The following is a 17285-nucleotide window of genomic DNA, read 5'->3' on the forward strand; positions in this document are numbered from 1 at the left end:
ATACTTTTTATTGTGACTAAATATTTCGTCTTAATAAAATTATTTTCTTGTAGTGAAAAGAGCAGAAACTTATGGTTACAAGCTGGAGATCGAAACACAAATTTTTTTCATGCGTCTACTAAGAACAGATTTGCCCAGAATTACATCACTACAATCAAAGCAATCAGGGGAATGTTTTCACTGGTAATACTGCTATAGGTCATCATGCTGCAGAATATTTTCAAGACATATATATATCGTCCGGCCATTTGGTTTCACCAATGGATTTTGCGGATTTCACACCTACGGTTACACAAGGTATAAACGATGACTTGACTAAATATTTCTCCTCCGAAGAGATTTACAAAGCCTTATCAATGATTGGGGATGATAAAGCTCCTGGACCTGATGGTTTAACGGCAAGATTCTAAAAAAAGTGTTGGGATGTGGTTGGCGAGGACATAACCAAGGAAGTTAAAGACTTTTTTACTACCTCTTACATGAAACCTGGCCTGAACAATACTAACATATGCATGATTCCTAAAATAACAGAGTCGGATACTCTATCTGACTACCGTCCCATTGGCCTCTACAATGTTATCTACAAGATCATATCAAAATGTTTGGTCAATCGTTTAAAATGTCATTTGGATACTATAGTATCTGATTCCCAAGCAGCATTTATCCGAGGACGTGTAGTCACTGATAATATACTGATTGCTCATGAGCCCATACACTCACTCAAAACACGAAAACGAGTCTCACAAACTTATATGGATGTTAAAGCTGATGTCAGCAAAGCATATGACCGGGTGGAATAGAACTTCTTGGAAACCTCTATGAAATTATTTGGTTTGTCATCTACATGGATTAGTTGGATCATGGCTACAGTTAGAACGGTTGAATATGCAGTTCTTGTAAATGGTACACCTTTTGGCAAAGTGGTGCCAAGTCGCGACATTAGACAGGAGACCCTCTGTCTCCATATCTGTTTATATTATGTGCAGACATCTTAAGCTATCTAATCAAGTCTCAGGTGTCCTCCAAATGCTTAAAAGGAATAAAAATAGGCAATGTTGTTCCCCCAATAACCCATTTGCAATTTGCAGATGATAGTTTATTTTTTTGCCGAGCTAACAACCGTAACTGTCAAGCTTTGAAAGATGTTTTTGACGTCTATGAATATTATTCAGGCAAAAAAATTAACACATCAATGTCTCTTATCACATTTGGATCTCGGGTGTTTGGTCATAGACAAAATTCAATGAAGCAGATTTTGCAAATCTCAAATCAAGGGGGTGGAGGGAAGTATCTTGGATTACCAGAGCAATTTGGTAGAAAAAAGAAAGAAATGTTTGAGTATATAGTTGAAAGAGTACGACAACGTACATCGAATTAGAGTGGTAAATTCATATCTCCTGCAGGGAAAGAATTTATGATCAAGTCTGTTGAAGCTGCGATGCCAATCTATGTTATGATCTGCTTCAAACTACCACTTGGTCTCATCTCTGAATTAGAGTCTTTATTAATGAACTTTTGGTGGAAGAAATCAACGTCTTCAAGAGGTATTTCCTGGATTGCTTGGAAAAGACTTCAATATTCTAAAAAAGAAGGTGGTCTTGGCTTCCGAGACTTAGCAAAGTTTAATGATGCGTTATTAGCTAAACAGGCGTGGCGAATACTAAAATGTCCAAACAGTTTATTTGCTTAAGTGATGAAGGCAAGATATTTTCCTGATACCTCAGTTCTTGATGCCACCCCTAAAAGATATCAGTCCTATGGTTGGTCTTCTATTCTCACTGGATTAAGTCTTTTAAAGAAGGGAGTTCGATTTACAGTAGGGGATGGATCAACTATCCGAGTCAATGTTGATAATGTTATTGCAGACCACCCCCACGACCTGTCTGCTCTATTGATCCTCATTATAATGGTATGCTATCATCATTTATACATACTTCTCGTTCAGATAAGTCCTGGAATACGACTGCAGTTGTTAACATTATTAAACCGATGGATTATGAAGGCTTAACGCAAATTTACATACCACAATTTGCCTCAATGGATAACATAATTTGGCATTATAATGCTTCGGGTGAGTACACAGTTAGATTCGGTTACTGGTTAGCTACACATGAGCCTTCAAATTTGATTGTTGGTCCTGATATTCCTCATGGCTCCATTGAACTGAAAACCAGCATTTCCTTTGGAATGTATTATCCAAATAATTAGGTACCACACCTAGACTATTTTCTCGTGGCTTAGACATAAGTAAACTTTGCCAGCGTTGCCAAGGATTGAATGAAACTATCAACCATACTCTGTTCACATGCCCAACGGCAAAATTGGTTTGGGACTTGGCTATTCTCCCATTACAGTCTACTTTTCATGCCACAGATTATGAGCTAAATGTATCCTCATTGCTGCACATTTACGATGATCACAATGTTTCTAAGGACCTGAATCTACTTCCCTTCTGGCTCATTTGGAACATATGGAAAGATCGTAATAATTTCATTTACAAAAACACTGTTAGTGACCACAATCGAACGATATCTCAATCTAAGGCAGATGTTTCAGAATGGATCCAATCTTTACCATCCTACTCACATAGATCAGCTCCTAGGGATCATACATATAATCCCCATTGGGCGAGACCTGACACTCCATTGGTGAAATGTAATTTTGATGTTAGTTACAGACCTGACACGAAAAAACTATAGGAGGTTGGATGGTCCGAAATCATCTGGGAGTCGTTGTATATTGGAGTTCAAGTATTTTAAGAAACGCAAATAACTCATTAGAAGGAGAAGCTCAAGCATTACTTCTGGCCATGCAACAATCAGCTAATAAGGGATTTCAGAACGTTTGCTTTGAAGGGGACTGTAAAACGCTAATTGATTGCCTCAATGACTCACAACAAGATGTTTTCATTCATGGTCTACTGCAAGATATCAGACTTTGTTCCAGAATTTATAAGGAAGTTAGATTTTCTTTCATTCATCGCACAAATAATGAGGTTGACCATTTATTAGCTAAATTGGGTTGTAATAACTTAGATTTTTATTCAGATTCTTGTAATCCTCCGGTATGGTTGAGAGAACCTTTGTATCTTGAACGATTTTATTTTGAATAAATTATCCTTTGCAGAAGAAAAAAAATTATATATGTAATATTAATTCTACTGAGATTTAATAAAAAGGAATTATCTAAAATTGCAAATTCAATCCCAAAATATCAATTATTTTTAACTAAAATAACCAAAGTTCTCAATATAACCAAAAATATTCAAAAGTTCTTAGTTATATATGTCAAAATTGCACCAAATTTTATTAAAATATAATCATTTTCTTAAAATTAGTATTCATATATTACCTAGAACTGAATTGAAAATATCTAGAACCAAACCAAAATATTTAAATGGATCATATAACCCCTCTATTCGAAATATCCAAAACTGAACTGAATATATTATAAAAATATTTGTTTTGTTATATATTATAACCTTTTTATTTTGTTTTTCCTTTTTCAATCAATCAGAATTTTTTATATAATATTTTTTTTTAAAAAGTAAAAATTAAATTAAAAAGCAAAACAAAGTAAAGAAACAAATTCTATATACTTTTAATTAAATATATATATATATATATTGGTTTGGTTTTGATTTTATAATTAAAGAGGCTATATATATTGGTTTGGGATATATATATTATGCTCAAGAGTCAGGATGGTAATATAATTTTGTGCGTGAAAGGATTATTTTTAATAGGTATTTTATTTACAATGTAAACTTTGAAAAGAAACAAACTTATATGGTATGTTCAAGATAATGTAAATAGAGCCGTTTGTTTATATTTTAGATTCGTCATTCGTGTTTTTTTTGGTGTGTTCTATACTTGTCCAAAAACGCGTTTGTCATTTCCACGTTATCCTAAAATAAAATATAATGATGAGATCTAGTATTGATATATAGAATAGACCACAGGTCAAAGAGTTGTATGTTTGTAAAACCCAATCTTTTGCGTCGTTCGTCGTTTCACACGTTGGTGTGATAAAGTTGCGTCAAAGAGAATAAACTTGAAACTAATGTCAAAGAATGTTTTCTACTTTTCTATTTTAACTGTTTTATAGTGATTTATTGGTGTGAAAGGTTAACAGTGGAATATTTTCAGCTATCACTACTCTTTTAAATATGTTTCCCAGCCATAATAATTAGTATTACTAATTAGATATTCGTTTACTGCTTTCCAGAAGAAATATCTGAATCCACTTGGACTAATCAAGAAAATATCATATATAATTAGCATTAGCTAGTTCTATTAAATAATTAATACGTGGTGGGTTAACCTAAGAATTGAAGGGACATTTTATAGTATATTATCGTAATATTCTCTTTGAGGTGTGATATGTGAATTGCTTTTTATTTTATTTTTTTTGTTTCAAACTTATTTTGGTAACTTGCAAAGTACAAAATCTCTTCCTCCCTTTCTCTTATTTTCAGCCACAGAAGTTGTTGTTGACTTAAAAAAGAAAATAGAAATCATAAAGAAACTCTCTCACCCAAGCAACTTGGTCTCCCTATGATAATTTTGTTTTCGGAAAACTTTCTACTATTAAACTATCACTCTCAATCATTGTCGTGACTACTCATGACCCTATTGTAATAATACTTGCACATTAAGCATCATTGTTTTCTTTTGGGGTCGTTGTATAATTTTTTCGACGATTATAGTAATTCAAAAGTAGGACATATGAGGTCTCTCTGGGGGCTCTACAAAATCTATACGGGAAATATAATCTTTTGTTTCGGATAGTGACTTTCAAGAATCATCAAACTGTTATATCCATAAATACAAATGGGTCTGATGCTTTGATACTTTCAACATCACTCACAATCAGTTCTTATCCATAACAATAGGAGGACAGAATTAGCTACTCTTGCCATGAACAGCAATCTGGTGAATGTCCATGTCTTTGAGCATCACAGATCGACCGCAAGAATCACATGGTGCTGTTCTTGAACCACAGGTACTCTCATGTTCTGACATTCCTCTCATCCTGTCTCTAGCATCAGCTGCAGAGTTTCCCGCTTCCACCATATCTCCGCAGAACCTACACGCGATTAAACGTAGAGGACAATCTCTTGCTTGATGTTGAACCTGCAACGAAATCACAATCTCATATTAAATTTAACCATTTTTTAGCACAGCAAGGTAATGAGAACAACGATTGCAACCGTTTTTTTCAAATACGCACCATCTGTTCTTTCTCAAGCACTACCCCACAGCCACAAGTGAGAGGTTCATGAAAGACTTTCAAGTGTTTCTCCATCTCTGTTGGCTGCAGTGCTTGTCCACATTTTTCACAGTGCAAATGGTTTTTCGCCTCCTCAACTCTGAGAACGATTCCGCATCCATTATAGTTACAAACAACGTTGTGTCTGCTACAGTATGCCTCGTGCAACGCTATACTCCTGCTTGGAATTGAATGCTTACAGTTCCTGCACTCTACTGTATCGACATCTGACGAAGATGATACAGCCCGTTCCCCAACCTTAGCTCCATCGATGCTTTCTTGGGTTAGTACAGAAACCTGGTACTTGACTATTCCTTTGAAGCCATATACACCTATACTGTAAGTCCCTGAGCTCAGCGCTCTCTCCTTTGATCCCAAGATCAATGTCTTTGAACCCACATCATGTGAAGACCACTCGTGTTGATGAAGAGAAGGGAATAAAACAGGGTGTTTTGATACATATAGATCAGTATCCGCTCCATCCTTTTCCACATCTAGCTTTACAATAACTTTGATGTTTCCTGCCAATAATTTTTCTACAGTAGCCTCATCAATCGCAAACTTATAGTAATCATATTGTCCTTCTTCCACTGTTCCTGATTCAGATTTCCCAAACTGAAGCGGCCTCAACACACGCTGATTCGGTTGATCTGAAACGATATCTGGACTAACTATATCAACCTCAATATCAGTCTCCAGAACTGAAATGCTTGAAGCAGGTTTTAACTCGAGAACCTGAAGCTTGTAAGAGACTTGTCCATAGTTTACCGAGAGCACATCATCAATAGAAAGTGTAGCATGTTGGCGAAGAATGGTTTCAAGGATAGCTTTATGGTTAGGCAAATCCGAGAAACCAAGGTTGTCCGGTTGAAGCTTCGCGTAACTGCCTTTAGGCAGCCGGATATAACGTATATCCACCAAAGGAACATCCACTGGATCATGTGACGAGAACAAGTTGCTCCACACGTGCGGAGGAAGTCCAACAGTACCATCTTCAGCAGTAAACTCAAGAACACCAGAGTGTGTTGTATTTTTATTTTCTGAGTGGTCAGCTACAGAGAGCTCAAAGTACAAAGGACCTTTATCGAAAGCTCCTTGATCAGATAGCTCAGTAAAACACGATGGTGGCAGTTTAATCTTATCTCCATTTCCTTGAAAAGGCACAGCTTGGAAGACTCGTTCAAACACTATCCCATCTCCAGATATTAAACTTTCTTGCATATGTTGATCAGCCTAAACACAGAGTACAAGAAAAGCAAATGATCAAATAGAGCCAACCCAATGTCGTATGCATCAAAATCTACAACTAGAGATGGGATCGAACAAGAAACTATTACAAAAACCTAAAAAAATCCCAACTTTTTTTTTTTATCAGGAATCCAAAAAACGTAGGGAGAAACTAAAATTCCCAAATGGAGAAATTGAAAAGTCGTAGTAAAGAGTAGAGATAAGAGACCTTAATCTGGGCTTCAATGGCGTCAAGCCTTTTAGCTCTCTGAGAAGCTTCAATAGCTTCGCGTTGCCTAATCGCAGCTTCCTTAGCTTTCTTCTCTCGATCGAGCTTCAGTTTCGCCCTTTGCTTCCTCTCTCTCTGCTCTCTTTCAAGCTTCTCCTTCGCCGATCGAAGCTCGAAATCCATTTTTTCTTCTTCTTCTTCTTCTTCTGAGGATTCGAAATCTCAAGGTAGAAGAAGAAACAACAACAACAAAAAAAAGAGAGGAACTTTGTGATTTTTCTCTTGTTTCTTCAAGAAAAAGCCAGAGTGGTGTTTTTTTATAAGGCCTTTTGTTTTAGTCAAATAAAGTATCTGGAAGTATCTGGGCCTTTCTTAAAGCCCAAACAAGATGGTACAAAGTCAGCTATGCAATAAAAATATATGATTTATATTGTTGAACATGTTGTGGTTTGTAGAATTGTATTTTATTTGGATTAATCCTTATTTTATTTTATTTTCATCATTTTTATTAATCCTTATTAAATTAATTATTAACTAAGATAAAAAATAATAATAATATATTAGTAGTTAGAAAACATCATCATGTATTTTCTCTAATTCCAAGTCCAAGGACCTGCCCAAACCCGATTCAAATTCGAATCCAAAATTTTTAAATATCCGAAAAGATTTTAAATCGCAAGACTTAAAAATCCGAACCCGAGACTGACTCGAATCCAAACGTGTTGGACTAGTTTTTAGTTCTCACTCTCGAATCTATTACTTTTCGTAGTATATATGTAGAACTAGTGTTTAGTTCTCTCGGTCCATAAATTCTTGAATAATATAGATTTTTCATGTCCTCATTTGTCATCTGATTTTAGATCACATGCCTGCCCTCAACAATGATATAGACACTCCAAATTTGTGTGACCAATGCCGTTGCACTCATAGTATTTTTATTTCTTCAACAGCCAACGCCTAAAGGTTAATGCATTTGAAAATTATCAAACGTTCAAGTTATTTTTCAAATTAGCTTTTTTTTTTTTTTTTTTTTGGCAGAAATTGACTAGTTCCATGATTTTATATATCATTTTCCAAACATATTTAGAGCTTTGCCGAAATTTATGAAGAACGGGTAGTCAATATCCATGCTTTTACTCCAATAGACCAATCATAAAAGGATCGAAGTGAGGATCATCTATCATAGTTTTTTTTTCAAGTCTTTCAAACGAGAGACGTCTTTCTCTTTCTCTCTTATTTTTCATTTTTTTTTCTATATTTTAACAGTAAAAGACACTGTAAGAGTTGATGTTGATGCTCTGAGGCTATAGATTATAAAGCTGTTGATAAAATAAATATTCAATTGCTCAGTAAATTTAATGACATTGTTGAATAATATGAAAATACATATAAATTAAATTGTGTTGAATGCTTGAATTGATTCAACGTGTGGATAAGAAACAAATAAGATCAATGTTGCCACATGACAAACTGTAATTGGAGAAAATGTTGAGCGAAACGTGAACGGTGAACCATCGTAAATAGTCAAGGTATAGCGTCAACTTTATGTAGCGGGTCATCTGAAACTGAAACAGCATTATTGACTTGTCAGCTTCTTGCCAAAAAAATATAAAAGTTTGTTGACTCTGTATGCCTTTTAGAGAGAAAAAAAGGTAAGATCAAAACATCCACACGTTTCACAAAAGCACAGTGGACACTTGACAAATACTAAAGATAGAGAAAATACAGATATATATCAATCGTGAAATCTACACCAGGTCCAGAGAACGATGAGGGTTGACTGAAGTCGATGAGAGACACCGTCACTTTCTTTACCCGTGGAGACACATTGATCCATCCATGTCTTGAATTATTATTAACGAGTCCAAAAAAATTTAAATTCAGATGAAAGATAATAAAATAAAAAGTAAAAGTAGGGTCGTGTCCCGTATTAAACACGAAGTTGAGAGATGCTCAAATTACACAACTGCTAACCAAACGCATAATATGGAAATGATATTAGTCTCTTTGTGCTTAGCCACCTACTTATCCCTTCTCTTCCTAAAACCACTCCTTAAACGAATCACCCCCACTAAGCGTAAGTTACCACCATCTCCATGGTGGTCGCTTCCGGTGATCGGAAACCTCCACCAGCTCGGTCCCAACACTCACCGGTCTCTCCATTCTCTCAGCCTCCGGTATGGACCACTCATGCTCCTTCATTTAGGACGTGTACCTGTTCTCGTGGTCTCTTGTCCAGAAGTTACTCATGACATCGTGAAAACACACGACCTCAAATTTGCAAACCGCCTGGATTCAAAAGCTATTGACATATATATGAAAGGTGGGCGTGGTATAATCTTTGCCCCGAGCGGAGAAGATTGGAAGAACATGAAGGTACTTTTTTCTTGAATAAATTATTCCGTATAGACTTCTTTATTAGACTAGCTTGCCAACAATAATTTATACTATTAGGTTTTGTGATAAGTTTATATGAGCTTTAATTTGATGTTTTTTTTGGGAACTACTACTCCATCCATTGCAAAATAACTGTCTATTACTCTATTTTTTTTTCACAACATTTGAAAAACTAATATAAATTTGTTATTTGAAGTAAAACAGAGGGGATTTTATTTATTTTGTGTATATTTTATGGACATACTGTATATGAGTTTATTGTGAAAATTTTCAATAAGTTAAATGGTTCTTATAAGATTTATTGAATAGCGGGTTAGACATATTACGAATATATAAACTTTACAGAAAAGTGCTAATTATTTATGTTTAATCTTCATGTTAGACGTCTAGTTTTATCTTTACAATGGATATATATATATATTGTACTATATCAACTTGCGATACTTGCAGAGTTTGTGCATGATGCATCTCTTCAACAACAAAATGGTTCGGTCCTTTGAGAAGCTAAGAGAAGAAGAGATAAAAGTATTGACAAAGAAGCTAGAAGAAGCATGTTCATCTTCTTCATCAGTAAATCTAAGGAAACTGCTTATGACTCTTACCAACGATATCATGTGCAGAATCATCTTGGGAAGAAAATACAACAGCGAGGAAGGTGAAATTGATATCAAGAACTTAGTAGTGACATTACATGAGTGCTTTGGAAAATTCTTTGTCGGAGATTTTATTCCCAGCTTGGCATGGATAGATAGGATCAGTGGCGTAGATGATAAAATGGAAGACATAAATAATAAGTTAAATGGATTTTTAGACAGCGTGGTACAAGATTCTGTTGGTATGTTGCTATCGATTCAAAAAGATCAAACCAAACGATTTGGGCTTGACAGAGGTGACCTAATACTCACCCTCAAGGTAACACAACCCATTCCTTTCGTTTTGCATATTTTCAAGAACAATGAATTTACAGTACATAATGTCACTGAAAAAAAAACATTTATTTTTCATGTAGAAATACATATTAGTATAAATAGAAATGAATGTGTTACTATTGAAAACTAGACTTGATTTGGACCAAGGTAAATTATGACATAGTTCACTGATCCATAAAAACCTCGTAAAAGAGTTTGGACTAAACCCAAAATTGTTGGGTACTCTCTCTCTTTCATAATATAGGATGTTTAGAGAAGTATTTTTGTTTTATAATATAGGATGTTTCCAAGTTTCTATGCAACTTTTAGAGGGGGTATTGAACTTGTATTTTAAAGGATTTGATGTAATTTTAATATTTTGGAATTTTGAAAGATTTGAGTGAGAGTTTAGAAAATTTGAATAGTTTTTAGATTTTTTCTATAAAAAAAAAAAGAAAAAAGTGATTACGTAAGATTTTACTAATAAATTTTAGGTGATTTTAGAATATTTTACAACACAAGAAAATGAAATTTGTTTCCAATGATCTCTCACGTCATCCTCGTTCCCAGCACAAAATTCACATGATGACGTCTCTCTTGGCCCGATTATTATTAGAGCATTTTCCATCGGCCTTCGGGGTCAACCCATAGTTTTTGTTTAAAAGATGAAACGAATCACAGCTACTGAAAACATATGTCTAACAAGGAAATCAATCGTTTAAAGATGATGAAACACAAAAAAAAATGAGATCGGAGTGAGATGAGATGTATAAACTCGGCCACGTACGTCGGTATCTATCTTATCGTTTGTCCAACTTACAAAAAATCATATATATATGATCATCACATGCACTAAAAACATAGCCAACCAAAAAAACTGCACGTACGTGTTTGATGATCATCACAAGGATAAGAGAAAAAGAAGATTTGGGTGCGTATATATTTGTTGATTATTGTGTACTGTGTTTAGTGGTGCAGCGGGTGGATTAGCAGCACCTTTAGAAGAAGTCTTATAAAAAAGGGGAAGAGGAAGAAGATCTTTGAAATCTTTCAAAATTCCATTTCAAAGGGTGTTATTCTCTGGGCCACATTTTTAAACTAAAAAAAAAAAATTGTCTTTCAAAATCATTCAAAGTAGCAATTCTAAAAAGTTTATGATATTTTGAATAATAATGGATTTTAAGTGAAATTTATAAGTCATTGATTGAATAACAAGAGATTGTGAATTATTTTATATGATTCTACTTAAATCTTAAGTTGAATAACATAGGATTTCAATAGATTTTTAAAAATCATTAATTGAATAACAAGTGATTTTAAGGATACTCCAAAATCCTCTAAAATATCAAATTCAATATCCCTCGTTAGATTAGTTTCATATTTATATTATGCAGTCTTATTTATAATTGGTTAAATTTTTTAAAAATAATTATTTCTTAATATACGTGTTTTAACTAAAACATCCTATATTTTGTTTTCTTTGGTCTTTCAGGATATGTTTTTTGCAGGAACATTAACAAATTCCTCAATACTAGAATGGACAATGACAGAACTTATGAGGCATCCAGAGTGTATGAAAAAACTATAAGATGAGATTAATTCAGTGTCGGCTCATAACTCAAATGCAACAGAGAAAGAAGTTGAAAAAATGGACTATTTACAATGTGTGATCAAGGAGGGGCTACGGCTGCATCCCGCTGCTCCATTATTGTCAAGGATATCTACTCAAGACATCCAATTAAAGGGATTTGATATTGCTGCAGGAACACAGATACTAATCAATGCTTCGTCAATTCTACGAAACCCTGCTATATGGGGACATGATGCTGAACAGTTTAAACCGGAGAGGCATTTTGGTTCAAATTCGGAATTTATCGGTAATGATTCAAAGTTCCTTCCATTTGGAGCGGGAAGAAGAGTTTGCCCCGGACTGGGATTTTCTATTGTCTTGTCCAAATTAACACTAGCCAACCTTGTGAAACGGTTCAACTGGAGAGTCACGGTCGGACCAGGGGGAGATGATAAGCCTGATCTAGCTGAAGCCTCGTCTGGTATTGATGTTTGCCGCAAGTTTCCTCTCATTGTCTTTCCATCACTTGTGCACGCATGAAGGTATTAATACATCTTGACTTGATGATAAGATACGTTTACTTAACGTGTCCAGTTCACTAGCTTGTCGCATGATGATGAGTGTGAGCTTTGCTTTTATGTTCCTTTATAACGTAGTACTTTACTATTTGTGGTCCGCATACTTCTTAAGTAAACTTATTCGTGATATTCTCCACCAGCCAAACAATGTGTTTCCCATCCGGACGGACCAGGCGACTTATTCATAGACAACGAGAAAATTAATTGCTTCGCCTCTGATAATGTAACTGCATAAATAAGATGCTCTTGCTACTGAACAGAGCATCTAAATGGCAATAATTCTTACAAAAGTAAAGCGATATATACCGGTAAAATCTTCAGGCCTTTGCGTTAGCAGATCCGAGAAAAAGTGAAGATGCCTCATTCTTAATGTGTTTATAGTTATCGCTTAGTCTTGATCAAATGAGTCTGAATCATTAGTTTCGTCACTTGGAAATGTGTTCGATGAGATTTCTGAAAAATTCTTAGCATTCTTTTTCAATGGAATTTAATGGTTAGGATGTTGGGTTTAGGTTTGAAACTAATGCATTTTAGTCTTGTAATTACGTATGGGAGTCTTTCTAAATCGTATGATTATTACCATAGAATTGAACTTGTTTAGAATAGTCTTCTAATTAGACAAAACAATTACGAGTTTTATTTGTAGACCATATTGGAGTGATTAGTGATCACATGAATCAATCATCTAAACCCGAAAACTCACTTTTTGCTATTTCTCGAGACTGTTTTGATGATTTTCCGCTTTATTTACTTTTGGATCTTGTTCGTTTTTAAGTTAAGTTTGATAAAAGCCAAAATCAATCTTGATTAGCTTAGAATGAGTAACAACATGTAATTTTGATGTACTTAAAATGCATTTTTTCTTGTAGATTTGATTCTAAAGTACTATATCAACATAATATTCGATTGTGGTAATGTGCACATCAGATTTTAATTGATGTTTTAATCATTATACATGATTAATGTTCAAGCATTTGAGACGAGCATGAATAGTCAAAGTTATTAACCATGCCACATACCCTTATAGGACTTATAGTTTTGCAGACAAATAAATAAAAACGATTTAGTCGATCAGTATTAGTTAATAAAATTTTTTTTTTGGCTTGGTGTGCTTAATTGCTTATACTATTTCGACATATATAGCGACAGACTACAGTTCTATATATTCAAGTTGATTCAAATACAAAGATGTATAAATCAATTTTTGATACATATTTATACAACTTAATGGTTTCCAAAAAAGGTAGAAAAATTGGCGATAGCATCTTTGGCAGCGCAATTACGAGCAGTTTCCTTTTTGATACGATGGTCTCCACGTCCAACCAATTTATCCTGAATATAGAAACAATATTCTTTATTTTCTTTCCATGTGTCTTTGGCCTCCAACTTTAAGTTCCTCTTCTGACACATCTCATAGAGTTCTGTCACTGGGTGGATCTCCAATTTGTCCAAATGTATTATTGGTTCGAGCAATGGTTTTATCACCTATATATCCAAAAATTCATCGAATTAATCGGTTAACCCAACTCTAGTAGATATGTAATTACAACATAATGTGTATGTTAATTACTACCTTCCATACGGTTTCGATAGAGTTGCAGTCCATGAAAAGAGCTCCAATTGTAGATTCTACGATGTTTGCTAGAGATTTAGGAACTTTCACAAGACCACGCGAGTGTAATGTTGGATGTTTCTCTATCGCTTCCACAAATTCCAGTATCTGCATGCATTAATCCGATAGATAACACAAACCAATATGAATAAATTGTAAACTATATAACATAATAATTCAAATAAGTAAAAGAAAGACTATTTTGAGTTTTTTTTTGACATAGTAGAGAATGTAACAGGTTCAGAAATTAATTGAATTTGATATTAACTAAAAGTTATATATTTTTTTTTGTTCAAAAAACTAAAAGTTATATATATTGACATATATAAGACAATTTGTCTTCCCTATAAACAAAAGTAACGTGAGCTTACACCGCTGCTTCTATGAAATGTTTATCCCTTTTTCATATTTTTGTTTACTCATTCAATCAACCAAATTGTACTTAGACATGATCGAAGATAATAAATGGAAAGTTAGATGATTTTACAAATTAAGGCTTTTAAATATGATATTGACTAGGGTTTTAAGAAAGTAACTTACTTGGTTATCAAGCAAAGCTTTCTTATGACGGAGGCAGCGATGGAGATTGTGTTTTACAGCGACTCGGGCCAATTTCTCGGTGTCAACGTTGACGGCTCGGAGATTGGTCATCGAACCAGGCGACTCTCTAGGGTATAAATTAAAAATATATATCGTTACAATCGTGTTTAGGATCGTATCTCCTATAAATTCTAGGCGTTCATTCGAAAAATCTTCGTCGCAACTAGTGTCGGTGAAAGCTTCTAACAACAAACTCTTGTCTTTGAACTTGTAATCTAAGATCTTCTCCACGATCTCCAGAGGCTGGTCAGGATCGGTTGAGGTTAGGGCTCCTGATCCGTTGGTTTTGGTGTTGTCTAAGCTGATCAAATTCAACTGTAATGATTCAACGTCTGCGTTTGAGACTTGCGATTCCATAGGGACAAGACAAGAGAGGAGGAAGGATATGTCTTTTTCTAAGTTTCTTTTGTGTTATAATTTGTCTATTGTGCTTCTTGGTCTCCGGTTATGGTATTGTTTTTATACACGTCTTCTTTACTATATTTGTTATGATTTTTTAAAAAAATATTGTTGTAGTTGTCATTATTTTATTGTGAGGAAAAACAAAATCATTGAATTTATTTCAGTTATTAAATATAGAAGATTCTCATTAATTTTAAAAATTATTTTTATGATTGTTTAGACTTAAAGCAAGAATAGGTCATATTCACACCAGATTTTGACTAATTAATTACATATCATATAAAGTAAGATTTATAAAACTTATTTTCTAATAAGCTAACAGAAGTGGCATTTTTTTTGATATGCGTCAATTTTCACTCTATTCTTTTAACATGTGTCATTTTTTTTTAATTTTAAATATATTATTTACATAAGATTTAATTATACTTTTATATTAAAAAGTAATCTATCATTTTCAATATCCATTTAGAAATTATATACTTTCTAACGAGGTATCAATATTTTATATAGTTACCATAATATTATCAATATGGTAAAATATTTTCGAATATTTAGTTCACATTTTTTTTATTAATTCTTAAATAACTTCAAACCTATTCTCTAATAAGCTGATAAGTGACACTCTATATTTTTTGACATGTGTCATTTTTCTAAAATTTAAATTTATTATTTTTCATAAGATTTAATTATACTTTTATATTAAAAAATAACCTATAATTTTTCAATACCCATTTAGTAATTAATTTTTTTTTTAATGGTATCAATTATTAATATTTTATATAGTTACCATAATATTATTAATATTGTAAGATATTTTCAAATATTAGTTCACAATTGTTTACATCATATTATCAATTAATTTTATTTTAAAATAAGATCAATTCATTTCAATCTAAAATAATATAAAGATATGAAAATATGAAAATTATATTTGTTGTTAAATATTTTCCAATATTTATTTCATATTTTTTACATCATATTATTAATTCATTTTATTTTAAAATAATTTAAAGATATAAAATATGATATATTTTTTTTTTGAAAATATCATTTTTTGGTATGATCAATTTATTTATTAGATAAATTAAAATAATTTCAAGACATAAAAATAGAATTGCCATGATATGAATTCTTAAGATCCATGACGTATTCAATCGGTGCTATTTTTTGTATTAATTCTTAAATAGCTTCAAGATTTAATAAGAATCATAATAATTTATTGTGGATAGTTGGACTTTTTGATAAGAATAATATCTGGTCCACAGATGATTCTGCTATTTGTAATATCGTAATGTCGTATTTTGAGGAGTTGTTTACTACAATTAATCCGGATAATTTTGAGGAAGTTTTATGGGAAGTTTATAGTGTGCATACGGATGAGTTAAATGACCGTCTGACCAGTTCTGCAACGGAGCAAGAGGTTTGGACAGCTTTATTTATGATGCATCCAGATAAGACGTTGGGACCGGATAGGATGACAGCTTTATTCTTCTAGAAGGTATGGAGTGTGGTTTAAACGGATTTACTTTCTCTGGTTAATTCTTTTTTTCCAACAAGGGTTTTTTGATAAAGATTTAAATTCAACGTATATTTTGTTTAATTCCAAAGGTGGAAAAGCCAACTCGGATGGCGGAATTACTCCCCATCAGTCTATGTAATGTGGGGTATAAAATTATTTCAATTTTTTTATGCAAACGGTTAAAAAAGGTGCTCTCTAGTCTTATTTCGGAAACTTAATCAGCCTTTGCACCAGGCCGTTTGATTTCGGATAATATCTTGATCGCCCAAGATATGTTTCATGGGCTCTGCACGTAACTCGTGTAAAACAATGTACATGGCCATTAAGACATATATGAGCAAGGCGTATGATAGGGTGGAGTAGTTTTTCATTGAACGGGTCCTCCGTAAAATGGGATTTTCAGAGAAATGGATTACCTGGAAATTTTTTTGTGTCTCTTCGGTGGAGTATAAGGTTTTACTAAATGGACAACCAAATGGGCTTATTAAACCAGAACGAGGGTTAAGGCAGGGGATCCGTTATCGCCGTATTTGTTTATTCTATACACGGAAGAGCTTCTTGTGAGTATTCGGAAAGCAGAGACGGAGAAGCGGATTACAGGCTTCAAGGTGGCAAACAAATGTCCGCCGATTACTCATCTTTTGTTTCCGGATGATAGCCTGTTTTTTGTAAGGCCTCTAAGGAGAAATGTGGGGCCATCTTAGATGTTCTGAAGAGATATGAGGCTGCCTTGGGGCAACAGATAAAATTTTCAAAATCATCGCTTCAATTTGGTGATAAGGTGCCCGAGCCAATAAGATTGGAGTTACAGTCGGTTCTTGGTGTTACAAACCTTGGTGGTATGGGGTCGTATCTGGGGTTGCCGGAGAGTTTGGCGGGTTCTAAAACTAAGGTGTTTTCTTTTGTTCGGGATCGGCTACTGAGTCGTACTACAGGCTGGACGGCTAAGCTTCTGTCCAAGGGGGGGGGGGG

The 17285-nt window shown here is 33.8% G+C and overlaps 2 protein-coding genes and 1 pseudogene across 2 annotated transcripts; 1 reads left to right on the forward strand and 2 right to left on the reverse strand.

Annotated features, from left to right (window-relative positions):
• Positions 4758 to 6979, reverse strand: LOC104723621. Its single transcript, XM_010442008.1, has 3 exons — positions 6728 to 6979; positions 5233 to 6504; positions 4758 to 5135 (listed from the first exon to the last, which is right to left on the reverse strand). Exons 1-3 carry the CDS (start codon positions 6908 to 6910, stop codon positions 4905 to 4907), a joined length of 1686 nt encoding a protein of 561 aa, XP_010440310.1. The 5' UTR covers positions 6911 to 6979; the 3' UTR covers positions 4758 to 4904.
• LOC104723622 lies at positions 8608 to 12319 on the forward strand (annotated as a pseudogene).
• Positions 13254 to 14802, reverse strand: LOC104723623 (ribonuclease 3-like protein 3). Its single transcript, XM_010442011.2, has 3 exons — positions 14333 to 14802; positions 13754 to 13900; positions 13254 to 13665 (listed from the first exon to the last, which is right to left on the reverse strand). Exons 1-3 carry the CDS (start codon positions 14747 to 14749, stop codon positions 13405 to 13407), a joined length of 825 nt encoding a protein of 274 aa, XP_010440313.1. The 5' UTR covers positions 14750 to 14802; the 3' UTR covers positions 13254 to 13404.

Source organism: Camelina sativa, chromosome 11 (genome assembly GCF_000633955.1).
Source record: "Camelina sativa cultivar DH55 chromosome 11, Cs, whole genome shotgun sequence".
Taxonomy (NCBI): Eukaryota; Viridiplantae; Streptophyta; class Magnoliopsida; order Brassicales; family Brassicaceae; genus Camelina; species Camelina sativa.

Coding starts and splice junctions, on each gene's coding strand:
- LOC104723623 (XM_010442011.2), bottom strand. CDS start 14,749: ATGGAATCGCAAGTCTCAAACGCAGACGTTGAATCATTACAGTTGAAT. Junction 13,901..14,332: donor AAGCTTTGCTTGATAACCAA/GTAAGTTACTTT, acceptor TAATGCATGCAG/ATACTGGAATTTGTGGAAGC. Junction 13,666..13,753: donor CTATCGAAACCGTATGGAAG/GTAGTAATTAAC, acceptor TTGGATATATAG/GTGATAAAACCATTGCTCGA.
- LOC104723621 (XM_010442008.1), bottom strand. CDS start 6,910: ATGGATTTCGAGCTTCGATCGGCGAAGGAGAAGCTTGAAAGAGAGCAG. Junction 6,505..6,727: donor CCATTGAAGCCCAGATTAAG/GTCTCTTATCTC, acceptor CTCTGTGTTTAG/GCTGATCAACATATGCAAGA. Junction 5,136..5,232: donor TGCTTGAGAAAGAACAGATG/GTGCGTATTTGA, acceptor ATTTCGTTGCAG/GTTCAACATCAAGCAAGAGA.